We start from the raw sequence: 26,379 nt of genomic DNA, 5'->3' as shown, positions 1-26,379 counted from the left end.
GAGATAGCTTCTTTTACGTATAAGAGGTCTGTACCAGTATCATAAGCAGAATAGTAGCAAGAAAGGCCACAGTCACCATACCACAGAGACCGGGAAATACTGGAAGAACTGTTTGAGTCGCTTCGGAGTTCTGTTTTCTTTGGGAGTTGAGCCAACAATGGCTTCTGCGCAAATGATGAAAGAGATTGTGGACAGGCTGAACAAGCCTCCCTTTTCTCTGAACACCAGCATCTTGGCATTTGATCAGGAAAACCCGTAAGGATATACCACGCCTGTTCTATTGTCAGAGGCGCGCGTCTCGCCTTGGGAAGGATTCTCGCGGGACAGACAACGAGGAAAACTGTGCCGAGGTGCACAATAGGTGGCGGTAGTTTTCATCCATACTATATTACGTCCAGCTCGCCAGGCAGCAACCAACACGTGCAACAGCAGAAGGGCTGCCTGTGATATCAGGCATGCCAGGAACCCTGTGTTCGGCAGTCGGGGGCAGCGCGGAAGCAATGCGCTTTCAGGCTTTTTTGTCCCAGTGGCGGCCGTCCGATGACCAGTGTAATGCCATACGATAAAAGTCAAAGGACTGGTCCCTGTGGTGGAAGTTAATTTTCTGTCGTCGGCCGTTGTGTTCTCTCTAACAGACAGGGCCTCCTAGAAATCTTGAACAGCGTGCTGGCATACATAGATCCGGAGGGGCACCAACAGGATCTCCGAGGAGAAAATGCGGAATCACTATGCTTAAGGGCCGCCGAATCCATTCGCGTACTTGGCTACAATTCTTCATTTGAGGGGTACGCTAACCAAAGTTAGCCACCCGGACAACCACCATGTTAAGGCTCTCACCGTTGTCGTCCTCTTATCTATGTTTGGAGAGTGAAACCGCCCTCGGCTAGACATCAGATTTTAAAATACTCGAGGTGGGCCACACCTGGCTGCACAGCGGTCCAACCTACGTTCGAATATTCACTGGAGTAAGCTCGGGTAGTTCCTGGTTCCGCCGATGCTGCACATGCACTGACGACGAGTGCACTCTCCGTCGGTCATGTGTGTGTTTTTGCAATCAATCATCCTGAAGGGACTTCGAGAGCTTGCTGCTATCTGGCGACAAGGCGACAATCCAGCCCATTCTTCACTGGCTTTTAGGAAATCTCGAGCACCACAGAAAGCGGTGAGTGCAGTGCACTGTGTGCGCCCTCCGCTCTGCGGCTCACATCCACTGACTATTCGAACCTTATTTCGTATCCGTTATGCAACCAAGCTGTGCATGTTATCCTGGATCCAGCACCACACATCCACTTCTACGTTGGCGTGTTTCTTCTGTTCGTCACGCCTCTTCTCAAAAGTTACTTTCAGCTATCATCACGCCTTATTCTTGGTCGCAGATTTGCGTAGGAGGGCGTGTGTCTTTTTTTTTTGTGTCACAACCGCGAATTTAGAGCCTCCTTGGCGAAGTTCCTTGAGAGCATCGAGGTTCCCGCTGAGTTTCTCGAGGGCGACAGCCAGCTGGCAGAGGAGTACCGCGAGTACAAGGAATTGCAGGAGAACTTCAGGCAAACCCATTTCTCCCTGGAACGACTTGGAGATGTCAGCGGGTGCTTCCGCGGCTTTAAGCAAGAGATTCAACGACTAGAGAGAGGTAAGACAAAAGGGCTGTCTGTAGCAGTAGCCTGTCTGGTGTTGCCACATGCGAGCTGTGTAGATGACTGGGCATGCTTCTAAGCAGCAGGGCGCATTCCAGAACCATGCTACGGTATTCCTACTCGCGTTGCCCTCTGAGGCGTGTGTGGTTTCAGAGAAGCTTTTGCTCTGCGAAAAAATCGAAAAACTGAGGCAGATAGCAAACGCAGAGGTACGTGGATACCCATGGGCGTTCTAGGCATTCAACGATTCGCACCATGCACGCGAGCATGGTGGCATGACGCTCACTTGCTCCCGCAGGGGCATCTTGTCCGCTTCCTGTGTGTCGCACGGGACCTGCGTATGGCGCAAGAAGAAGAGACGACTCTATCCCTCAGGTAAGAACAACAGTTTGAGTATCTTCGTGGGTTCATTGCAGGTGAACGCCAGTAGGCAGATTTCTCTCAACATCGCCCTCGCAGTCCAGCCGACGAGCCTCATGCAATGCACTGTTTGGTTGCCATCAGATCTCAGCAGCAGAGCGAGTACTTCAACTACCTGTCAGACCAGCTGGACACGACGCGACGGCAACTGCAAGTCATGCAAGGCATGGACGCCGACGCTCAGCAGGGCGCTGCAGACTTCTTGGATGTGCTCCGAGACGAGGAAAGAAGAGCGAAAAACACCTTGGGCTCCTGCATGCAAGAACTGGAGCAGAAACGAAGACGCCTCAATTTGGTGCGAGCGATATGTTCGACGGCTGTCATGGCTCTGCCGTCATAGTCGAGCTAATCAAAATGCCAAGAAAGCGCCAATGATTCAAAAACGGCACAAACACCGGCAGCGAGCCATCGATTCCTCAAGGGGCCTCAACTGAGAGACGCGCAGCCCTCCCCCTCGTGTTTTGTTCTGTATAGCTAACAAGCGTAGCTAGGGGGCTGCCTCCACACCCTGAAATTCTTGCTGAGCTGCAAAATGAGATTGCCTGCTTGGAGGAGCGAACTCGCGCGGCGCAGGAAGCATCTAACGAAGAGGTACGCGACTCAAACACTATCCAGTAAATGCGCATTCGTGCTGGAACGATTGTGCGACCGTGAGAGCGGTTCAAGAAGTTATCAACGGCAAGTGAAGGAGAACAAGAGTGGAGAGTGATGCGTGTGAGAGCATGCCTACTTCCGAGAGCTTCACGCGCTCAGCAAAGACACCACTCATGTGAATGGAAACCCCGCTGACTTGATGCAATGCAGCTCGACGAAACGGAGAAAAAGCTGAAGGTCTACGTGCAGCAAGTGCGTCTACTGTTTCCACAGCTCGACATATCACATCCGGATATCTCTTTCTGTGTAGGGAAGGCCCGCGTGGAGTCTCGGCAAGCTCGCTTGAATCGTGTCGCCCGTGTGTTGTAAATGTGACAGATGGAGCTGCTCGACGAGAAGAAGAAGGCGCAGGAAGAAGACCTCCGCAGTGCTTTGGCTGCGCAGCATGATGCCACCTTGAGATGTTCTGCCGCTGAAAATGAGTTCAAGGCCGACCGAGGCTACAACTTCATGAGCACAGAGGAGTTCGCCACGGTAAGGTTTTCTCGAGCCTACTGGACTTTCTGCGCCTGTCTAGGGGAGCAGAGCCTCCCGATCAATTGAGTCGAAGGCGGACGAAGCCTTTCAGCAGGGATCCTGCGAGAGACCAGCGAGGAACGGAGTGAATACGAGCTTCGTGCCCTTCACAGGCGCCTCGTACTCACGCACCTACGTGCTTCTGCCTGCTGAAACAAAAGCTCGCATTGTGAGGGCTACGCATCTCTGCGTGCCCAGATTGACAAAACCTAGTCTTTTCCAGTGCGGCACCAGCTAGAAACGCCCTGCGCCCCTGGCTCAAGATATGGATTTCGCCTGAGAGCTTGCTGTTTAATCTGTGGACGGACACAGTATGCAGAAATGCTCCGGCAGAAGACAAACCTATACAAGACACTGAAACTGAAGGAATCAGAGGCCGACGCAGCGAACGCGGTGAGTTTCCGCTTGCGCCCGCGTTCCTGCGGATTTCGAGGGTGGCAGACTCGCCGCGGAATTAAGGCCCCCCCCCGTCTTCCAGTTCGCTGTTGGCGACGGAGAGTTCTACTTGGCGCGGAGTCTCTGGCTGAGTAGCCATGGGAAAAGCGCTCCTGATTACATTCGGCTGACCATAACACATCGCTCTGCGCTTCAACTGCAGGAACTGCACTCAAAGCTGAGTGCTGTGAAGGAAAGTAACGTCGCTCTCCAGGCAAGAAGGGGCTCGAGAAGCCGAATCGATCTGCCGCTTCAGTTGTGCTGAACTGGGCGTCTACGCCTTGTAGTCAGCGCCGCCTCCGAAGTCTTGCCCAACTCCCGCGTCGCGCAGCGCCACGGTGACAGCCTCGCTCTCATCGGGCGAAGCTGCGATGTGAGGGCACGGTTACGTTTGAGCGCGGGTATCCTGCGGCCCTGCTTAATTTTTTGCCAGAAAGCCGTAGAGTCTCTTATAAAAGAACGCGGCGTCCACGCCTTCGAACAACGGCGAGCGGACCTGAAGCGACTTGAGGAGGCGCTTCATGCAGCCGAATGCGAAAAGGGTTCGTCAGCACAAACGCCCATGTGGCTGTCGGGCGTATGCGCATGACCAGAATATGCCGCCACAAAGTAACTCAGCCCCGCATGCAGCCAGCTGCCGTCCCCGTCTGTTTAGCAAGCAGCACATGTTTTTCCTGTGCGTCTGGCTGGCGCTGCATCGGAGAAAAGCTGACGTTCTCTGCCGCGTGAGCGAGCTTCGCTGCAAGATCCAGCAAGCGAAGCAGAAAACTCGAGGCGACCTGGGGTGCCTGCTGGAGCATTTGGACCAGGCCAAGAAGGAGGAAGCGGTAAGGCACCTGCAGGAACGACCCGCTCAAGGGCGATCCATCATTCTCTTTCCCGAGGCTGCCGGCGTCGCGCACGCATGCTCCCCATCCTTCACGAAGCTGGCTGCTCAAAGTCGGCGCCCGTGCTCCTGAGTGAGACGGAGTTGCGCGTGACTCTCGTCCATTCAGGTGATGGCGCAGACAGCAGACGGGACCCCCTTGCTCATGTCGTGTCGCGTGTCTTGCAGGAACTGACAACTGTGTACGAGTCTAAAAAGAAAGAGTACCTCAGCCTGGAATCAGGTGTGCCCCCCCCTCCCTCTTCTTCGAGTGACCCCGAAAACGCCAGAGGACTGGCGACGCAGCTGGGCGTGCTCCCTCACGAAGTTCCCTTTCTTGTCTCCGATTCCTCCTGCAGAACTCCAGAAACCGCTCGAGAGCGTGCGAGCTACGATCGCTGATCTTCAGGTTAGTCACGCCGTTCCTGCTGGCGACGATATCGCATCGTTCTGCGGTCCTTTCAAGACTACTCCCATCTCTTGCAGTCCCCCTGAGTAGGGCTGGCACGCGCGTAGGCTGACCCCTGTGCTGCCCGCGCAGCGGCGAACGTGGGAGTGAGAAGCCAAGCGGAAACCCAGTGACCTCAGAGTGCGCGGACGCCTAGTCGGCGACGCCCTACCGTTTGTCTTCAGGCTAAAGTCGACGCCCTGGCTTCTGAGAAAGAACACAGCAGGGTGGAATGCAGGAGAGCGGAACGGCTGCTAGAAGTGGCTGCGAAGGAGCAAAGATGCGCTCAAGGCGAAGAGAAATACAGCGCGCAGCATGCGACGTTCTCTGCCCACCTTAGGGCTTCGGTCAGTCTGCGCCCACGCGCCGCATCGCGTGTCCGAGGTCTGCAGCGCCAGACTGGTTTGTGGCGCGAGAAAATTGCTCAGGAAGTTTAGCTTTTGCCGGCAGAATGCCATCGGAGCGGCAGGCAGGCAGGCGGCAGGCGTTGTCTCTTTCATTCACTCAGCAAGTGTCAGCTTGTGCGAAGTTACTCAAATAGAGCAGCGGTTTCTGAAGTAAAGCGCCTTCATAGTTACGCCTGCTGCCACGGGATCTCGATTGTGGGCTTTGCCTGCGCACTGAGGAGCTAGGGCTCAATTCGTATTGACAGAGCTGCCCCTGCAAAGAGGCACAGCGCCTTTCGTTTGTGGGGGTCGCTTTCGAGTGCGCATCGATTACAGCGCGTTCCCTCGCCTTTCCTTGTTGGCTTCCACCAGATTTGCAGCTCCGCAGAGCGCGCTGAAGCTTTGCGCCAAGAAAGTCGTCAACTGCTCCAAACGCAGACTTCGCGCCGCGAACAAGTAGGCATTCTCTACAGCGCTGAACTCCCAATCCCCGGTTGCTCACGTGAAACGAGAGGTACCTTTGCCGCTGCGTGTGCCCTGGTGCTGCCTCTCGCAAACTGTTTTCTGTTCCGCAGTGCGAGCTGGTGGAAAACCTGAGAAAAATCCTCGAAACGAAGCTGGAGGTGGTCACGCAGCCGCCAAGCTAAAAAAAAGGGGCCCGCGCGCCAGAGAGACTGAGCCGGTGGCGACAGCGTGGTGTCGAGACGCTTCGGGAGCGGAGCAAAAAAGACACGACTCAAGGGAGCAATGCTCGGCTAGAAAACGATCCAGGACGCCTACAAAGGAACTTTCAACAGAGATGGAAGTTCCCCCGCGTCCCTCTCGGGGACGCGGAGACTCCTTTACTGCTTCGCGAGAGAGAGGGGGGTGGGGGCAGCCGTCTCGCTCTTTTTCTCACGACCGGTTCCCGCCCTCCCTCCTGAACACACGCGCGCGTTCATAGGCCTCCTTTGAGGACGCGCTCGTATCTCCCGCGACAGCGGTTACACACATCTTCCACAACAGCCTGCTCCAGCAACACGTTGCCCGCGTCAGGATCTACCCCGCCGGTCGCCGCAGCGACAGCGGCTGCAGCTGCGGCCACGCCCACAGCGCCGCGGACTGTCACGCATCCGAGCAGTGGCAGTTTTGGCGCGCGCTCTATGCATCGCGCCGTGGCGGAGGCCGTGATCTCGTCGAGGAGCCCATCTACAACAGACCCGTCCTCGGCGGCGACGAGATCGCGAATGAATTCCGAAGCAGCGGCACACTCGAGCTGCAGCTGGCGGACAGCGGAGCGACTAAACAGCTGGCTGCGGACGTCCTCAACGAGCGCGCGCGAGGCGATGCGGAAGATGCCCATGACGGCTTTCGCCCGGCTGAAGGGCACCTGCGCAAAAACCGCCTGCTTCCGCGCAAAAAGCCGCTCCATCTCCTTCTCAATCGCCGTCCGCCGGCGCCCGAAAAGGCGCGCCATGCGCCGCTGGTGAGTTTGCTCCGACCCCGCCCCGGCTCCAGTCGTCCCGGGCATCACGCACGCGCTGCCAATCCCCCCCGCACCCTGTCTCCGTTCGCCCAGGAGCTTCGCACACTCGGCGTCGCACCTCTGCAGGAGCTGCAGAAGCGGATCCAAAAGCCCTAAAATCTGCAGCTGCTGCTGCTCTTGGGCGGTGAGTCCCCTCGCGAAGGGACTCTTCTTGGCACTACCGCTCGCGCCAACCCAGCCCTCCGCCCCGGCAGCGTCGTCCACAGGCGGCGGCGCCGCCTCCTCACCCGCAGACTTCTCGTCGATATTCTGGAGACAATCAAAGTCCCGTAGCGCCGCCGTCGCGAGCGCGGCGCCTTCGAGGCCGCGGTGATACACGTAAGTAGTCAACACAGCTTGCGACGCCCAGCGCGTGCGCAGCAGCAGCGGCTGACTCTTCTCGTCCGTAGCAGCAGCGGCCTCCTCTGGCGACTCTGACCGCTCAGGCGCCCCCTTGCCAGCCGGCAGAGGGCCCGCGGACGACGCGGTCAGCCGGTGAACCGGAAACGAGGGGAAGAGCTCGACAGCCACAGCTGCAACCTTTCCCAGGCCCTGCAGTTCGAGGTGCCGACCCATGCGCATCATCAGCAGACAGAACAGCGTGCGTCCCTCGTCCAGATAGCCCGCGGGGAAGGTGCGGGCTTCGCTCGGGTCCTTCTCGCCCGCCCTGCCCTCGAGTCTTCGCAGTGCGCTTCCCGCTGACTCTGACCGCCCCTCCACCCCAGGGCCGACAAGGTATGTGAAGATCGCCGTGTGAACCGCGTCGGTGATTTGCCGCTCGAGGCTAGACTTGCCGCTGGTCGCCGACGCCCGCGGCTTGATCGCCTTCGAAGGCGCCCCGAGGTACCTCGCCGCCGCGAACCCCTCAAGGCCCTCCTCCAGGTGCTCACGCCACGCCAGCTCATCTTCTCGCAACTCCTCGGCCTCGACCCGCTGCTCCACGCGCTCCTGGAGAGCTGTGGGCGTGTCGCGCGTGAGCCGCAGGAGACACTTCACGACGAGCGAGAAGAAGCCTTCCGTCCACGCGACGATGTCAGTGCGCACGAGTCGCTCTGCCTGAGCGGACTTGACTCCGCAGACGCCGTTGACCAGCTGGTGGGCGTCGGTCAGCGTCAAACACCCTTGAAGAAGAACTGCGTGTTCCGTTCGCGCGAGCTGCTGAAGAGCCTCTTGCGTCTTCGAGTCGTCTAGGGGCTGCCCCGCGGCCCCGACTCCTCTGCTTCCGAGGCTGCGCCTCTCAGCAGTCTCCGCTGGCGAGGAGGCGTCGTCAGAGGGGCCCCTGGTGCCGGGCAGCTGCGGCGCCTGCATGTTGTGGCAGAAGGCCTGCAGCGCGCCGAGTTCTTCAGCGGCACGCAAGTAGGACTCCCTGAACGCCAAGGCGATTTCCTGCTGGAGAAGCTGGTCCGAGAAGCTCACGAACTCCTCCGCCAGCAGCTGCTGCTGGTCGGCAGGGAGCACCGCATGCAGCCGCCGAAGCGCGACCCGCAGCGAGTCGACTGCCGAAACGACGGACGCCGCAGGAGGATTTGTGGAGGCGAGAAGTGCGAGGACGCGCGCGAAAACCGAGCGAAGAACAGGCATGAGGAACCCCTGCAAGGTTGCGCTGTCCTCCGCGCTCAGCTTGTCCCCTTCAGGCTTCGCGCGGCTGGCAGGTGGACGGGCGCCTCGCCCTGCATACGTCTGCTGGCTTCCTCCGCCTGCGTCGTCTTTCTGGCTGCCGCTTCCGGGCCGATCGTTCCACCGAAAAACCACAAGCGTGTCGTGCACCGCGTCGACCAAGGGGCCCATGAGCTGCTCAGACACGCTGCTGCAAGCCACTTCGAGCATGCGCCGCGTCCCCGCGCCTGCCTCCCCGCCCCGGAACTCTGCAGACAACGCGCCGTGGCCGCTGCCGCTGACTTGGCTGCCGGAGTCTCCACTCGTAGCGGATCCTCGCGCCCCCTGAGCAGTCCTCGCAGAGGACGCATCGGTCTGCTTGTCCTGCTGTTGCTGAATCGCCGCCGCCTCTCGCTGGAGACGATCCTGCTCGAAGATGAGCTGCAGCAGCTGAATCAGCGCATGGGTTCGACTTCGGTGGTAGAGCTGCAGGAGGGAGGCGCGGCCTTCGTCCTGGGCTTCAAGCAGCAGCATGAGGATCTTCGACGCGTCCTTTGATGACAAAATCTCTGCGGAGCCCGCAGAACTGACGGCCGCGGGGCGAGCTCCCGGGAGCGACGCAGCGTCCTCCCCTGAAGAAGAACTAGAGGGCGGCTCCAATCGCTGACGAAGGACCTTCTTTGCACAGCGGAAAACGGATGTGGCGTCCGCGTCCAGCAGCTGCAGGCGCTGGAGACGTGGCAGCGCTTTCTGCTGGGCCTGGAGGAACGGGTGAATATGCAGGTAGATGGACAGGACTGTCTCCGCGTCGCCGTTCGCCAAGTGGCGACGCAGCACCTCTGGAAATGTGAAGAGAATCTGAAGTTTGTCAAGAAGCTGGCGGAACGAGACCAACTCCTCAATACTCGCTGCGCGGTCGCGCACGAGCTCGTCGAGCTCGCGACTGGAGCCTTCGATGGCGTCGACTCGCGAGTCCAGCTGACCCATGTCTTCTTGGAGGGCCTGCATGTCCTCTTTCACGCAGCGGACTGTCTCGGCCGCGTCGAGGAATTTTCCGTAGTTCTCGTAGACCAGCGTCTGGAGCTCCCCCTCGAAGCGCCGCACTTCTTCTTCCAGCTGGCCGCTCCGCCGCAGAAGCTCGCGAAGCGACGAGGTTTGAACTGCTGAGGCGAAGTACGCATGCACATCGAAGTTCTCGCTGTCTAAGTCGGTCTTCCCGCCCCGCTCGACGTCGCCCGCGCCGGCCGCAGTTTGGTGCCCAGTTGAAGATAACATTCGCGAGTCGCCACCCCGCGAGCAGGAGCGCGGGCTAGCCGTCGCAGAGCCCTTCGCTTCGGATGATGTTGTGCAGGGCGAGAAGCCGCTGGGTCCCGTCGGGAGGGCCTCTGCCCCCGGACTTCCCGAGGGTCGATTCTGAGCGGGGCCGCCTGCGCCGCGAAACGGCTGCGCCAATCCATTCGACGCGCTCCCGCCAGGCGCGGCGGCAGACGGCTTCTGCGGGGGGCCAGCCGGCTCTGACTTGGCTTGAGACGTGTGACTGTTTTCGTCGCCCAGATTGTAGTACTCACTGAGCAGCGCGCCGACTTTGCTTCTGCGAGACGGACCGCGAGCGCCCGATCCCGCGCCCGCGGTGTGAGACATTTTTGAAGCGAATGCAAGAGATAAAGCGGAGTGGTGGGGAGGCGCGGGGAAGGGCTAACTGTCCTCAGACATTTTAGGAGAACTCCCTCCAGCAGAAGGCCTGTCCCGCTTCAAGGACCCCAGGGCGCGAGCCAACTTTGAACAGACACTCCCAACCCTCCCTAGAGCACCACATGCAGAGGGCGGATGAGAAACAAGGGCGGATGAGAAACAAGGCGGCTGTTGCCAGTAGTTGAAAAATCACACGATAGCTGCATGGAGACACGCGGACGATGGGGAAGTGCGACAACACGTGTCACCAAACACCCGGAGAAGTGCTGATGATGCGCTAGCGACGCGAAAAAGCCTGAATTTCTCTCACACATCGACGCATCCCCCTGAAATGGCCCTAAAAAGGTTTTTTGTACTCTGGAAGAAAGAAAAGAAACGAAATCGAGACTCTCTAAACGATATGCTACACCTAAACGTAGAAGACGTGACTAACTCCTTGTCTACCGAGCGGTTGCGCGGCACATGCAGTCAACATGCGTGCTTTTTCGAACGCTGCCCAGCTTTCGACATAAAACAAACTCGTTGCTTCTGATTTCCTTACCGTCAAAACCTGTGGCAATTTGATGGCCATCGGGTCTTAGAAGGCAATGGCCGCAGGGAGGGAACGTTTACACGAGTGCTCATTCAGACCTGGGAACTGAAAGTGGACCTTCCGGCGACTTAACACGGACGTCAGTACCAAAAGGTCCTTACTGTTGGCGCGGAGGCCGAGACGTTCATACAACCAGAGGATCCGAATCTACTAATTTCGGCACTTCTTTTTCGCCAGTCAGGCTTTAGTTCCCTTGCATCAAGGTCGTCTCTGCGGCTTTCATCGAAACGGCATCCTCACTGCCGCCCGCCGTCAACACTGCGGTGACTCCCATACCCTCTGAAAACTAGCGTGTTCTGCGATGGAGCTCAGTACGACTCCCGTGTCTTCCAAAATGCACGGTGTTAGCTTCTGTTCAGGGGATGGACCTGCCTATGATCCTGTCAGCGCGATGCATGTGGCATTAAGGGAAGGCGGATGTACGCACTTCAGGAATTCACGCGTGTCGTCACTCCGTCCCTCTCGCAATGCGATTCCTAGTGAAGTGTGCAGCAACTGTACTTTGAAGGGAGGCATAAATTCCACAGCAAGCCGACGTGGGGAGTTGCTGTCATATGGTTGCATCAACCTCACGTTGTCGCCGCTGTTTACTGGCGCGGGATACGATGTATTTTTTGCTCTCAACTGGAGAACTCGAAGGGAACAGCGAATTCACAAATCGAGGTCAAACGGAGGGATCAGCAGCGAGAAAAATAGTCAGCCACTCAAGCGGCGAGCTGGATTTACTTTATTGTGTTGGCTAGTTGTCAAGTGTGCGTCTGCCTGTGTAGACTCCGGAGCGCGCTGTCCCCCATCGCGAAGGCTTCATAAGAAACCGGTGGCCTAGAGAGCAGTATGCATGTCCGTGCTGGGTCCGCAGACGCATGAGCAAGCGAACGGGTATACGCGCCTAGCTGCTCCATATATTTGTAATTATTGAGCCGGCATCTGCACCACGCAGAAAGTGAGAGCTGGCATGATGCTGCAGTGAGTGCCGCCGTGCGAGTCCGCCGAGTATGTTCCTCAATGAATTTCCTTGTTTTTAGTCCAGGGCAGTGCTCACATGTGTGCTCCAGAACGGAGAGTCATTCTCTTGATCTCAGTCGTATCTTCAGCATCTAGTTGAAAGAGGACATTCAAAAGCGTTCATTCAGCTTAGGACAAACGCCCCTTCTTCGCTCAGTGCGTCACCTGCCAGCCGTCCCAGCCTAGGCTTCGTGACTAATCTGCGTCGTCTACAGCGACCGAGCGCCGTTGGCAGTTACACAAGTGGGAAAAGGTGACTGGGAGACGGCTTGCGGCCGTGAAGCCCGTTGCAGTAGCAGAACACGATCTCTCGCGTACCCACAGAGCAGCGTAAACCAAGTCGGCGCGCCACTCACCTTAAGTGCGCCTCGAAGTGTAGGGAACATTCACCGTGCATAGCACAGCCCAAATCATTGCCCGACCCATCGCCCTACACAGCACGAAGGTAAAGTACAGGTGCGCGATGGAAAGGGCCGATGACGTTCTTGTGGGTTGTTCAGCCATGCGCGCGGCAAATCTCCGACATGAAACGAAGCCTCGCCCACTTTGTAGGAAGCTGGCGGGGCCCGGAAGCCTCGGTCAGTCCGGCGGCGGACCAAGCAGAGGTTTTTTGCGGTCCATTTTTTGTCTACGGGCTGACGCGCTGCTGCACTACTTGGGGGGGCTGCGTGCGGAAGTGACCCGAAGAGAGGAGCACACGGTGCCGATCTCCTCCTCTCCGCCGCCCTCTCCCCCTCCTCCTTCACCCTAGAATTACACAAGAACGCTGGACTAACACCGCTGTTTTCGTCCTCAGACGAGGTTTGGTCCCCACTTTTCCTGAAACTGTCGAGCTCAAGTCAATCGCCCTACAACGCCTGCGTGCTTACGCGGCCGCGTACCCCTGCCCCGTGGGAGTCGCGAACGTCCGCGACTGTGCCCCCCCCTGATGTTGCGATGGATTTGAGAGCGAAGAGGCTTTCGAGACTCATGAACTCCCGCTTTCTAACAGTCTGGATTTGTTCTCTTCTCTACATCCTGCCGAGAAATCCTGCTTGGGTTGTTGATTGCCGGGCTCAACGGGGACCGTCCGGAAGCGGTGGCTGCCAGGGTGAGACACTTCTCAGTGATCTCGTCGTGGATACATGCAGCAGCCGTTGAACATTGCTGTGTTTTTATTCGTCCGTCCTGTTTTCTGTCAAATATCTCCTGGCTTCGCCACAAGGCTGTTCCCCGAAAGAAGCGCTAAAAGGGTTTCTCGTGCCGGTCCTCCCTGGAGTTTCCTGCTTTCTGGAGCGCAGATTGCCAGTTGCATGTCTTCGGCACTGGAAGACGGGAATGAGCAGCAAGCGATCCGGGAACCGTCAGTCCACAAACCACCCTTTGAAGGGACTGAATGGGCTCACAACAACGAGCCTTTTTCCACTTCTTTTCGTCGAAGTTATCCATGGCTGTGTTTCTGGGCGGCAGCACTCCAACGGATAGATTTGCGACTCTCTGATCGACTGGCAGCTCTAGCTAGCTCGTGTGGCGGGGGAATAGTTGCCGTACCGATGTAATCTCGCTTCCTTTTGTTTCCTTCTTCTATTTACCTATCAGATTGCCTTGCTTCGCTGGACACACACCCAGGTATGAGGATATGTCACGCGTGCGCATCACTTAGATGCGTGCTTCAAGTCCGAAGTGACCTCTGTTTCCTCTACGCAAAAGAGTATGAGGAGGACGTTGTTTCTGCGTCAACACTCAACGAATCCCCAGCTTGGGTTTTTTTGAGTAGTCTGGTTGGAAATTTTTCGACTTGTTCGTCTCCTGGTCCGCCCTGTGTCGGCGCGGGCGCGACCTTTGCGCAAGTGACCCTCCATGGTGACTCGCAGCTTTTCAGTGCTGAACGGCGGAAAAGCTGAACGATTCTTTCCATTTTCGCGACCATGGAGCAGGCGTACATTACTTTGACATCGTATCTCCGGAATGCTCCCCTAGCGGCGTCCCTCTCTGATCCTCTGGCGGCGTGCTCTCGGCTGCCGGCGGAGGCCGACAAACATCCGGACGTGTCACGCGGAGCCCCGCCCTGTGTCAACCGCGGCGATTTCGGAGACGGTGGATGGCAGAGGCCGCCGCTGAGCCAGGCAGATGGACCCCACGGGGGAGAGAGGAGGGAAGGAGACGCAATGGAGGCGCTCAACCGAAGCGCGTCGACTCTGTCAGACACCCTGTGGGCGTTCCACGAGAAGATGAAGCAGCAGTGGTCGCAGCTGCAGCTCACAGATGATTCCACGCCTGCGCTCACCAGGGGCACCTCGGGAGAAGAAAAAGAAGACGCAGGGCCGGGTGCCGCAAAGGACCTCGCGGGAGGGTGCGGAAGCCCACACGCCGCCGATGCGTGGTCGCGCTCCGCCGCCAATGGATCTTCCCCCACCGATGGCCTCGCTTCTCCTTTGCGCGAAAACGGGTTCCTCAGCGCCGCTGCATACCCGAGAAGACCTGCATCCTTACCACCCGCTGGAGACACGGTACGCTTCAGGGCAGCGCCCACCTTCTCGACAGAGGCGGCGACTGTCTGGGCTCTCGCTGCAGCCGCGGCTGTTGAGCCTGTTTGTATCTTCTCGCAGTCTAAGTAGCGTTGCACCAGTGTGTAGCATACTCTGTATAGCTTGGCAGGGCTGCCAAAGTACAAAAACCCACGGTTTCGGTTCAAGCAGTCCGCAGCTGACGCCGTCATTACAAGAAGTGGGCAGCTGGGTACCAGCTTCAGAGTAGAAATCATGTATCCCAATCCCTCGCGAGCCAGATCGAGTTTTCTGCCGGAAAGTCGAAGACATGCCGCACCGCTGGCATTGCGGCACTAGTTGCCCTCGCTGAGGAAGAGGAGCGTGCGTGGAGCGCTGTGGTTCAGTTCTAGTCTGAGGCAGACACTCAGCTGCCCACTTGTTCGCGAATGACTGCGTCAGCCACGGATGACATAAGCCGCAACTGTGCTGGAAGTCCAGCTCCCGCTTGGTGGCTGCTGCTTTCTCCAGGCGGTGCCGCCGTTGCTTGATTGCTTCGGCGCTATGACGCACAGAAGAAGACGAGCTCCCTGTATGCCTTCTTTCCTTGATGGTGTGCGATGCGCCGTGTGTCAGGAATGCCCGGTTCAGGATCTCGACTCCCGAAGCGGGTCGCCTGCCTCGGCGAGGCGCGACGGTTTCTCGAAACATCCCGCGCGCTCCAGCGCCGCAGCCAGGTGCCTGGCTGCGGCTGCTGCGCCCAGCGGCGAAGACAACCTAGCGCTCGGTCTGGCGCCGTTGCCGCCAGCGTGGAGCTCTAGAGATCCCGCGGGGGTGCAGGCGACGGGCGGAAGAGCCGCTCACTCTCCTCAGAGCGCCTGGGCGTCGGCGGCTGCAGCTGCGACTGCGGCCCAAGCCGCGGCCATCGCGACGCACAGCTTGGCAGAGGCGTATCGACAGCTGAGGAAGGAGAACCGCAAGACGCTGGTGGCCTTCCGGAAGCTGCGCGTGGCGGGCGGTCTGCAGCTCGCGCTCTGCTTCTTGGGGATGATCCTCCGTCCGTGGAGCCCGCCCCATGATTCCGCAGGAGAGGAAACCTTGTCCCACTCCGCGCTCTGGTGGGTTTACATGACCGTCTTCCTCTTTACCGCGTGGTACCTGTACGGCATCAGTGAGCCCAGCACTGCGTGGGAGGAGCGTCAAGCGCAAGAAACCCTCGAGCGGCTGCGGCAGCACCAGGAGTCTGCCGCGCTGCTGCAGGTGGACGCGGTTCGAACCCCGGCGGGCGCGCCCGCGACCCGCGCGGCCCGCGAAGTTCTTCTGAAGCCTGAGGAGGCGGGCGACCCGAGGCGCGAGCGCCGGCGATCGAGCGCACAGAGTTCTGTGTATGCGATTCCTGGTCAGCAAGACGTACCGCAGCCAGCCGATGCGCCGCCACCTCCCGTTGAGACCTGGCCTCAGCGACCCGTTCTGCTCAGAGCCACAGAAGAAGCATGGATCGTCGACCGGGTGAACGCGCTCGCGCAGCGCCACAAATCGAAGCGGTGGAAGAATACGCATGTAGGTCAAGCTCGAGTGCCCTTCTCATCGCGGTTTTGCCTCTCGCCGCGCCTTCGGGTCGGAGGTGGGCAGGGGGGGGGGAAGCGGCGTTGCTCGCTTGCTTGTCGCCCGTCCCGTATGATGAGCCACTGAGTGGGGTCGGTCTGACCGTGGAGAAGCTGCAGCGCCTGAGGTGGTGGCCAGGGGGCTTTCACACGGGGCCGCTGAGTCAGAGCCTTACGTTGAGACAGCAGAGAAGTCACGGGATGCATGCGATGCAAATCTGTGGCTCGTCTCACTCAGGTGAAGAACAGCCACGACCTTCCAGCCATCCGATACCCTTCCGCTCCTCTCCTGTTCATGAGAAAGGAGCTCGCGGATCCAACGCAAGGTGAGCAGCTGATTGCCGCACTGGCTTCTTTCGTCTCTTCCTACAGCTGCTACAAGAGCTCCATCGACAAAGCAGCGCGTGCGAAGAAACCCGATGAAAAGCGAGATTCGTAGCAAAATGGTCACCGAGCGTAACGGGAGAGTCGATGTCGAGGGTGCTCACAGCGCATGCTTGCCTTCAGTTGAGCTATCGCAACTAGATTTGCTGTCGTGCTATACGACTTGTATACTACGGAGACCATGTGGCAGACACTGTGCTGTCGCCTCCCGGCGGCGAGAGGGCTGCAGCGTTTCATGGAGCGTTGGCCCTGTGAAAGAACAGAAATAGGAATGCGCTGCCTCCGCTTGTGCGGTTTGCGCGCATTTGCCGCAGCACTGAAATGTGGGCGTTCTGATATCTGCTTATTGAGTTTGGGAAGCAAATGCAAATTTGTTGCTGTCAGTTATTTCTGTGCAGCGGTTCACCGTTTCGAGAATCCCTTCTTCAGAGGCGTGTAAGTGTGCGTGGCGTCGAGGCCGCAAAAAATAAGCTGCGCCGGGGGGAGGGGGGTACCTTAGGACGACGGCTGCTCCGTCAGGGCGCGCAGAGTCGGCTCGACAGGTGCTGTTTCTGGAGTTTTGCTCCAAGACAGCGACGCCTGGAGTGCAAACAGCCGGAGTGGGAAGTTCCTTCTCGTCTTCTCAGTGCTTTATCCACCGAGGATACTGGGTCGCCTGTGCGGCTGTGTTGTTCTTTGCAGGGTTGTGATTCGCGTGGCGGCCGTCGGAGAGTCCCCAGGTGGTGCAACGTACACAGACTCGAAGAAGCGCTGCATGCAAGCGTGTGTTCAGGTACATACAAAGGCGTAAAAAACGGTGTAGAGCGGTGCGGAATCGTGCTGGATGCGCGCATCGGCCCAGAGGAGAAGCATCCTGCGTGGCGCTGAAACGTTCAAAGGGGCGAGCCGCCGCAGAGATTCGACAGCAGTTGAGAGGAAGCGGCGTATCTACTGCGATTCGTCCGCAGCGGCACTGTGAGATAGGCTCCTCGCCGTGGAGAGTCAGGATCCCTTCGTCCGGAGTTCGCGCGCCCCCTCCCGGCCCATGCTGTGCTTCAGCGTGGCTCAGTGTTTTCACGGTGAAACAGCATGATCTTGTATCGTCTCTGATGCAGCCATTTCAAACCGGTGCTGGGTTCGCTGGCCGCGTCGCGAGAACAGCGCAGGATGAGAGAGGAGGTCGACGCATCTCTCGGGGACCCTTGCAAATGTTGTCCTTTCTTATTTTCGTCTTCAGGGGCAGTTCTTGCAGCCTCATCGAGTCGGAGAAGTGTTGACGGGTAAGACCTGCGCACCAGAGGATCCGCAACACGGGCGAGCTACCCTTTTGGGCTGCGAATCTTCACCCAACCTCCTCACCGTGGGGACTTCAAGGCCCCCATGACATCTTTTGATCCGTCACGCTGCAAGGTGGCGTGTGGTGGACTGTGGAAATTCTTTTCTGTGTCGCCGACGCCTAACTTTCGAGACTACGTGTGTCGTTCACCCTCGCCCCCCCCCCCGCCCGCCAGACTTCTGCTTGCGGTGCGTCCTGCTTTTGTCGCTGCGCAGGCCAAGTGTTCTCTCACGCGCTGAAGTCCCTGCCCCCGCGGTGGATGGTCAGCCTCGGCATGAAGGTTGTCAAGCGCTTAACCAACACGCTCAAGGTGCGGCATGTTTAGAACTCACGGCGCGAGGCCGCGCGTGCGCGGAGTGTATATTCTCGCCTTTCGGGGCGTGGGTTTTTCGACGCCTGAACTGTCGTGTCCTTTCTTTCTTTCGCTTTGTTCCAAAACTTAGAGGACAAGGGAGGCGAACTCAAGGCGTTTTTTACATAAATGCATTCTCCTGCTCGGCAGCAGAATGCTTGGGGGGAGACGGGGCGTGGAGGACCCTCGTGCCTCGCTACCTCCACGCGGCGGGAGTCAGCGCGGGGAGGCGTTATACAGAACGGGCGTCTAGTTTGTTCTGATGGCATTCGCCGTTGTTCCTCGCGGAGGCTCGCGACGGTAAACGCTAAACTCTGTTGTGCTGCACGTTTTCGGGTGCAGATGATACGCAGATTCTTTTCCAACACAGCCGACGCTGTCTGCTGTCGGGGTGTACGCTTTAGTCCCAGACCTCCACCGTGCGCTGGGGGAGGTGGAACAGAGTTTTCTCGCGCCTCGTACTGACTCTCTTGTGTTTCGCTTTTCTCTTTGGTGCAGGAGGACATCACGTCGGAGCATCCATACTTCCTCACGCCTGCTGTCTGCGTGGCGCAGACTGTGCACGTTGCTCACGCGCCAAAGAGGTTCGTCGGGGGTTTCCATAGCTCGGCTTGCAAAGAGAAAGGCGAGCCTATTTTGTCCTACGAAAGGAAGTCGCCGACATCCGGCGTTGCGTGTGTGTCGCCGCAAATCCCCAGCGACGCCGGCAGGAAGGTCGCGCGTCTCTCCTTGTTCACGGCGCACGCGGACCTCCTCTGTAAAGGGGTTGAACAGCGCGGGGAGAGACGAAGGCTTCGCGGCAGAGTCCGTTCCATGCGCAGCGGTTGGTGGCGCCTTCAGGTGGCCTTCTTTGCGCTTGCAATCCCTGCACGCGAAAGAGAACTTGCTTTCTGAAAGCTGCCGGCAGATGTGCGTTATTCGCCTGATCCTCAGTTTTGTTGTCCTCCGCGGCTTCTGCTTGTATCCGCGCCTGGGACATTCGCCTGTGTAGACTAGTCGGTTTTGTGAAATCCGGCGTCCTTTTTGTCGGTCGATGTCACGCGCTGCAGCATCTCTAAGTCGGAGTCCGGCGAGTCGCGAAGGGGCGCGAACGGGACGAAAGCGGCAGGCGATGCGCCGTCCTTCACCTCCGAGAGAAATGGTCACGGAAACTTTTACATTGCACCTCCAGACGTCATGAATCCGATGATTGAGGAAGACACGCGGCTGCTGGGAGGGCCCTTCGCGTCGGGTGGCGTGTCATCCGAGACACGCAAGAATATGATGGGTGAAAAAAAGCTCCTGAAAGAACTCGTCTTCTCTCCGGATTACATTTACACGTTCGACTTTTTTCAGGTAATGGCGTGTGTGCGAATGCAGGGCCTCATCGCGTGCTCAGTCTCCCACTGGGCGCATGCGGCTGGAAAGAAAATGGGACAGAGGCAGGCCGAGGTTTGGAGCTTACCCGCGTGTCGGACGAGTTTCAAACTTAAAGTTACAGATTGGAATGGGTGCATGTCCCCAGACTTGTGTTACCTTGCGAGGCCTCGCCTGCTTCCCGATTACTGTGCGGCAATGCAGCCACTATATTGCACTCACGTGCAGACGGAGGCTCACGGGTCTCCTTCTATTGGCTTCGGCAAAGGGAAGATGAGCAGTACAAGAGCGCGCACTACGCTCTTCAGATGACATTTTTTGCGAGCTGTTTGGCAGAGCCCGCCAAAAGGCGTGATGAGGCTTACACATTCGTTTCCGTGGTACATTTGGATGCATCGCCTTCGTCAAGGGGGACCGATGCTAAATTTCGCTTCTGTGGGTAATTTTGTGGTGTCAACAGAACATTTTTTACCCCTCGTCCTACGAGTTCGATTTGGGTATCTCAAGGATTGATCTTTCCCCCTTCCTGAACCGCCAGCCGATCGAGCTAATGGCTCTTCTTGACGATTCGTTCATTCGAGATGAACGCCCAACCGAAGGTGGAATAACGGCAAACAACGCCAGCAAACAGGAGAACTCCGAAGATGAAGATGTGTCCAAATGGCAGCCGCCGCCTGGCTCTTGGAAATTCTTGTGGAGATACCAACTGTGGCACGAGAAACTGCTTCTCCACTAATGAGGCTGCTGAACCAGTACAAAAATTGGCTTCTTGCGGGGTGGCGCTAATCCGGCGTGGACAGCCGATTATAAAATCGTAGAATTGTGCGAATTCCCAGTATTTTGTGTGAAACCAGGATAAAGCATTCCCCTTGTGGGACTAGGTTTCCTTAGTTCTAGATCTCCTGAGAGTGCAGAACTCCTCTGGTCACAGGACGGAATCCTCGAAATGAATTTTGTCTGTGGTTCCGCCTGTATTGCAGGGCCGTAATGGTCATCTGCGATATCGTTCCACGTGTGGGGAAGAACGCTCTCCTTTGGATGTCCGATATATAAAACTTTAGCAGCCATATTAATTTGTGGTAAGACGCGATGCGTCACGTCGCAGCGCCGCTGAAGATACCAGGTCGCGGCGTTGCCGCGAATAGCCTGCACGGCTGTACTCATGTGGTTGCATTAAGAAGCTGTCATGCGGTTGCGGTTGTCGCGTTAGTCCAGGCTTCAACGCACTATGTGTGGGCTCACATTGAAGAAAAGAGGGAGTCGCCACGGACACCACTTACGTTGTACATGGCGCTCCGTAAATGCCGCCTTTTCTGCGCCGGTGCAGCCGATGGTACCCTTCCCCAGCCGCGGCATGGAGAACGGAGAGAGAATGAGCCTGGGGGGGGGGGGGCGCTGGTTGATAAATTGTAGAAACCCTCAATCATGCATACAGCGTAGTCACGTACCTGTAACGCGGTGACACGTCTTTCAGTTTTACCGCCGACGTGAATGTACAGACGGCAAGTGGCAAAAGAATTCGAAACCGGAAGGTCCATGGTTCATTCCCCGGGCATGCTGCGTATCGGGCGTACGCTTGGTGCAGCCCATCCTCTGCGGCGTATTGTGCGATTTCACGTCCCGTGCATACTACTGCATCTCACAGGGCTGCGTCGATCAGGGATCACTCCTATTCCTGCGTGGGCGTCAGGAAGATATACGATCGTCAGCATCACACTAGATGCACTAGTAATTGCCTCAGATTCGGTGTTTTCAGGCGACTGCCAGCGGCAGATGCCTAGGTTGGCTCACCCCTCCCGGCGTCGCTCGAATCGCGATCCATGACAGTTCAGGGGAAACGGTAGCATGGCAAACTGCCTGTTGTGAGCTGATACTGATATCGCTAATGTGGACTGACGTAACAAAACTGGAGGCGACTCAAACAGGCTACTAAAATACACCTGACGTTTCAGCGTTGGCGCGACACGCTGTGGCCTCAACAAGCAGGCCACGCAACACATAAAATATGTACACATGCCTCGCGTCGAGGCATTTTGCAGCTGCGGGTAGTCTGACGGCCTTCAAGCACCTTTCGTTTGCTCAAGAGTTGCGGTGGGGTGCGTTACGGAGCGACGGCATTAGTACTCGAAATTCCTAGTGGGCCGATGTGATTCAGGGCATCTGTCACTGTCAGCAGTAGCTGTTTCTGCTCAGCAGATGTCGGTTGTTGCTGTGCTTCCTGGAGGTTTCTGTGCAGCTCGGATAATTCTTGCATCCGTTGTCCGATGAGTCGTCGTTTTTCTCTCAGCTGCAGCAAGCGTTGCCCCGCTTCGTCCTCCCTGCAGGTACGCCCCATCATAAAGGTATCCGGTGCCATGTATTAGGTACTGCTGAACTCACAAACCCGCAATGTCATCTAACAGGGCTGCAGCGCGCCCAGCCACTTGATTATTCTTGCGTCTCCACATCATCGCTCCCTAAACACCGCCCTCGTACTTCATCTCTACCGTATCGAGACCGGCAATCTAAAATAGCCTACGTGATCGGCCAGAGCTTGCCAGTCACCGGCGGGTGTGTCAGTCGCGAGCAGGTCCCTGACGCATGCACACATCAAGCGCGCCGTTCCATCTCGACAGAACAAGAGGACCGCTCACGCCATCTGCTTATCGCCATATGCAGGTTTATCGCTGCTTCTTTCCTCAGCTTTGCAGCGACAGCAGTTTCCCCAGATTGTTCTACCCCGAATACAACAGACATGTAGGACACAAACAGTATTATACGCTGCATAATGGTGGGGTGTCGTACCAGCATCTGCAGCTTGCACCTGGATATGTATTCATGATGCAGCAAGATTTACGCGCAAGCGTATCCTTAATGTTGCTCACAAGAAACATGATGGCATCGGGAAGAAGCTCGCGAGAATCGATTCTGGAGGCGTCGTCGGAGAGATCTTGAGCCACCTCCATAGCAGCCTGCCACACCGCATATGTCGTTGCGGGATCTGCGGCCAGGCAATTAAGATGTTTAGTGTCAGTGAGATGCTAGCTAACCTGAGAGTTCCTCAAGAAGTTTTTTTTGATCCGAGGAGACCTCTCCGTGGCTGTGTGATGGCGTGGGCAAGGGGTACAGCATATCAAGGAAAGAGTACAGGTAACCTGACGGACGATTAAGGTGATGCGTCCAAAATTCAGATGTATGTGACTGACCACCAAATGCTGGCACCCCCTCCACGAAGGATGACCTGGTATGCGCCTCCTCTGACAAGGACAGACAGTCCACGTTGGAGACGAGACATGCAAGTACTATCATTCGCCACATCCTGCGTTCTTCACTGCACGCGTTCGCTCTGATACGAGCGGTAGCAACTAGCTTGCTTCCTGGGTTTTCGTGAAGGCATAGAGCCGGAGAGTGAATCTGGGACGCCTGCTGTACGTACGCTAGCTCGAGCGGCTGGGACCGCCCCACTCAGTACACAGCTCCCTGCTTTCTAGGCAAGAGCGGACAGCACGAAAACCGCGTTCATAAGCATCCAGCATCTCAAGACACGAGATGACGACAGAACTTTCCGTCGCGAGACTTGCAGTCGCGCGAAAGGATTTCAAGACTGTAGTTTTGATAAATCACGGCGTGGCCTCACACAGCTGCGCCTAAAACACAACTCCGGTTATCGGCACTCTGTGGGCCCAGATGACGGGGGCAGGGACGGCTTATACCAAATTACAGCGCTACGAATGACCTGAGGGCAATACTCTGCCGTCGATGACAATCTGACTGATTCGGGAGATGCCGCGCTGATCCACCTCTCTGGGAAAAACTAACACCGTGTGACCTCTCTCGAAAGAAATACTGTATCCTGCTGCACTGACGCTGTAGTAGACGCCACGAGAAGCGATGGCGTAAGACGCTGCGCCTCCCACACAAGGTCCATGAAGCGTCTGCGTGTCAAGCACATGTACGGGTAATATCCTTCAGTGTGAAGTTCAGTCTATGGATACGTCACCATGCAAGCACAACTTCACCGGTCGAGCACATCAGCTACAGTGCGACAACACAGGCAGTCTGATGTGGAACTGTCTACGCGACTGTTCGCGACAGAGTGTTGTCCTTGGATGTCTGAGCCAAGTAGTCGGACCACTCTTGGTAGGGAGACTTAGTGTAAACCGTCGGGGCCCACAGCTCCGGGGTCAGGTAACCGTACGTCTTGCTCAGGGCATCGAACAACGCCTTCATGAAATTGCCCCTTGTCTTCGTCGACCCCTTCGAGTTGGAGAAGCAATCCTTAATGCCAGCAAAACCCAGAATCTTCTTGGTCGTGGGGGCACCGACAATGTGGGTACCACGGGGTGCGGGAATCAGACGGACACGCACAGATCCGCAGCGGCCGGAGACCTTCATCGGCACAGTGTGGGGGTCACCGATCTTGTTGCCCCAGTATCCACGGCGCACTGGAACAAGACTGAGCTTGGCTGCGATAATGGCTCCCCGGATGGCGGTAGCAACCTCCTTCGCACACTTGACGCCAAGACCGCAGTGACCGTTAGAGTCTCCGACGGCTACGAAAGCCTTGAAGCGAGTTCGCTGACCGGCGCGGGTCTGCTTCTGAACAGGCATGATCTTCATGACATCGTCCTTCAGAGGAGCAGCGCAGTTGCCGGGCTGGAAGAAGTGGTCGATGACCTGTAGGCATGGGATGTAACAAAAAAGAAGCGTGCGATTAGAGCGGACTGTTGAAGTTATACAGCTCTGTTAGGAAAATACGGTCAATGAAGCCGACCATTTCTCGTCAGCCTTGCCACTCACGACAGAGGACACGATTGTACAGAAAATGACACACACATGCCGTTCGTCAAAGCATGTATGACAACGAAGACTCGCTTATTCAGAACAAAGCATTGCGGTGGATTTTCTCCTCATCCTGACGTATGGCAGGAGAATTCAGTTTTCATCCTGCAAGCCATTTGCACAGAAAAACCTCTCGAGCGTAAAAAACATCTTTTCCAGTTCGGGGCATCCAACTGATACGGTCGGCACATTCACTCAACACACGCGCAATGTCCTCACGAACAAAACCGCAATGAGCCACTGCGCAAAATGAACGGTCATATCAGTTCAAAGCATTGCGGAAAAATTGTTTCCTTCATCCCGTAGTAAGGCAGGGGAATTCAGTGTTCATCCAGATGACCGTCGAAGCAAGCCATCACAACCCATACACTGTCTCGAACATACACAGCGGTCATTTCAGTCCAAAGCATTGCGGAAAAGTTATCTCCTTCATCCCGTAGTAAGGCAGGGGAATTCGGTATTCATCCGGCTGACCGCGTCATACCATTACACCCATCACGCAAGCAGCAATGGCCACCCGCAGAAGACATTACTCTGACCGTAATATACCACGTGTTACCTGCTGGACACGCATCTTCCTCTACACTCATGCTAACCTTATTCTACGGACCCACTACCCGCGGTGCCAAAGAGGCATGAGACCATAACAAGTATGTTTACTCATATCCAATTCAGATCGCACATCCACCGTGCAGTGAAAGCCTTACCTGGTATTCCTTGATGGGCAGAGAGAAGAGGTAGATTTCTTCGATGGAGGAGATCTTTCCATCGCGCACGAGGCGACCCAGCTTGGTGATCGGCACCCAGTCCTTCAAGTCGTCCTCTGCTCCACCACGACCCCTACCACGGCCCCGTCCACGACCACGCCCTCCCCCACGTCCGAAACCACGTCCGAAGCTGCCGCGCTCTACACAACAATACAAGATAGAGGAATAGACGCATGAGCCGTAAAGACGCTAGACACGCGCATGCATAACATATGGGCACACAGCTGTGATCTAGACATGCGGCATGCAGTTCGAAACGCGAGTTCCTCTAATCCCTACGCCATCTTCATGAACCGTGATGCGTGGGATCCTGCCGTATACACAAGAGGCTGAATTAGTACCTCAGAAACTCCCGCCGTCCCTCCACATTCTGGTTTCCCTCAGCCCTGCTCCGCTGCCACGCCTCCACAACGGAACCCCCCCTTCAAAGGCGAAGCAATCAAAAATAGCGGAGAAAGCGGTGAGCATACCACAACTGATGCAAGATAACACGAAACACGCAAACAAATTCGCAGCGGACGCCACCTGCCATGCGCGCAACCGCCCCCCTGGCTGCATGACAATTCACAACAGTCGATACGAGAGCGAAGAAGCGACTTCATCGGTCCCATACGGCGTAAAACCTCTTTCCATTTCAGAAAAAATTTCAGCACTCACAAATGAGATAACCTATATCCTTCGCCAGCGATGAAATTACCGACAATGTCCCTACCGTGCTCCCCCACAATATGACAAACGAACATGCGGCGGCAGGCTGATCTCCATGTGGGGGCGCAGTTTGCCTCCACAAATCATCAGAAAAGCCACGAAAACTCCACTCACCTGCCATCGTCTCTACGTTAAGGGGAAGAAGCGAATTCACAAGAATTGCAGCAGCATTTTCTATGTCCCGCATACAACTTGCTCCTTCTCAACAGCAACGGAGAGAGCCGTCTTGGGCAAGAACGGTATGCGGCGGTGTACCGACCGCGGGGTTTGCATGCGCACAGGCAGTCCACAAGCCCCCAGCATATTGGCGGAGAACGTCTTTGCCGGTGCGGCACCACCCTAGCGTCCCTTGTTGCGGAAGCCTGCCTCCATGCTGCGGATGCTGCGCATGCAGCACCGTTCTAGATGAATTCAAGCAGGATAACCGTCTGCACACGACAACACGATTCGTCCTGATTCTCGGTTCTACTAAGGCGCAGCGCGTCAGACAGACTACTGTTTTGACCCTTTTCCTTTTGGTCTTGTGGTTATGAAACACATACTGTGGATTCATAACGTTCTACAGACAGCCCTTCTCTAATACCAGTCTCGCCGGTGTGGACTGACCCCAGTGGCGTTCTCGCTAGCCTGTGAAGTGACACGCTTGCCACACCCGATGGCTCGTAGGGGACGCCAGAAGCGTGCGGACTCCATGATGGCCCGTCCACTGACTTTTTCTACTGGGATAAAGTCGATTGGCCGATGCTTTTGAACTGGAAATGCCGTCAATCGGCATTCACTCTTACATTCCACCTGCTATGGAGGTAGAACGGTAGAGCTCCTCCGACACGGTGAGTACTCGTGGGTAGAAGAGCCACACG

The 26,379-nt window shown here is 56.9% G+C and overlaps 5 protein-coding genes across 5 annotated transcripts; 2 read left to right on the top strand and 3 right to left on the bottom strand.

Annotated features, from left to right (window-relative positions):
* Nucleotides 1–157: 157 nt before the first annotated feature.
* Nucleotides 158–5,409, top strand: BESB_017740 (uncharacterized protein; the record flags this gene model as incomplete). Its single annotated transcript, XM_029360489.1, has 13 exons — nt 158–255; nt 636–785; nt 1,431–1,630; nt 1,788–1,843; nt 1,933–2,009; nt 2,139–2,349; nt 2,859–2,900; nt 3,027–3,182; nt 3,537–3,617; nt 4,253–4,486; nt 4,714–4,768; nt 4,884–4,933; nt 5,158–5,409. The coding sequence occupies 13 exons, from the start codon at nt 158–160 to the stop codon at nt 5,407–5,409; spliced, it is 1,662 nt and encodes a 553-aa protein (XP_029216465.1).
* Nucleotides 5,410–6,295: 886 nt separating this feature from the next.
* BESB_017730 (Vps51/Vps67 protein) lies at nt 6,296–10,099 on the bottom strand (the record flags this gene model as incomplete). The annotated part of the gene is made up of 1 exon (XM_029360488.1): nt 6,296–10,099. The coding sequence occupies one exon, from the start codon at nt 10,097–10,099 to the stop codon at nt 6,296–6,298; it is 3,804 nt and encodes a 1,267-aa protein (XP_029216464.1).
* A 3,555-nt stretch (nt 10,100–13,654) lies between these two features.
* Nucleotides 13,655–19,959, top strand: BESB_017720 (uncharacterized protein; the record flags this gene model as incomplete). The annotated part of the gene is made up of 10 exons (XM_029360487.1): nt 13,655–14,236; nt 14,849–15,772; nt 16,055–16,142; nt 16,599–16,635; nt 16,882–16,972; nt 17,417–17,459; nt 17,731–17,825; nt 18,366–18,451; nt 18,917–19,202; nt 19,684–19,959. The coding sequence occupies 10 exons, from the start codon at nt 13,655–13,657 to the stop codon at nt 19,957–19,959; spliced, it is 2,508 nt and encodes an 835-aa protein (XP_029216463.1).
* Nucleotides 19,960–21,598: 1,639 nt separating this feature from the next.
* BESB_017710 (uncharacterized protein) lies at nt 21,599–23,130 on the bottom strand (the record flags this gene model as incomplete). The annotated part of the gene is made up of 7 exons (XM_029360486.1): nt 21,599–21,679; nt 21,742–21,796; nt 21,857–21,905; nt 22,060–22,203; nt 22,253–22,357; nt 22,409–22,548; nt 23,120–23,130. 7 exons carry the CDS (start codon nt 23,128–23,130, stop codon nt 21,599–21,601), a joined length of 585 nt encoding a protein of 194 aa, XP_029216462.1.
* Nucleotides 23,131–23,276: 146 nt separating this feature from the next.
* BESB_017700 (ribosomal protein RPS2) lies at nt 23,277–25,640 on the bottom strand (the record flags this gene model as incomplete). Its single annotated transcript, XM_029360485.1, has 3 exons — nt 23,277–23,879; nt 24,752–25,000; nt 25,524–25,640. 3 exons carry the CDS (start codon nt 25,638–25,640, stop codon nt 23,277–23,279), a joined length of 969 nt encoding a protein of 322 aa, XP_029216461.1.
* Between the last annotated feature and the right edge of the window lie 739 nt (nt 25,641–26,379).

Source organism: Besnoitia besnoiti, chromosome X (genome assembly GCF_002563875.1).
Source record: "Besnoitia besnoiti strain Bb-Ger1 chromosome X, whole genome shotgun sequence".
Classification (NCBI taxonomy): Eukaryota; Apicomplexa; class Conoidasida; order Eucoccidiorida; family Sarcocystidae; genus Besnoitia; species Besnoitia besnoiti.
Note: the sequence above shows the minus strand (reverse complement) of the source record. Positions and strands in the feature narration are given on the sequence as shown.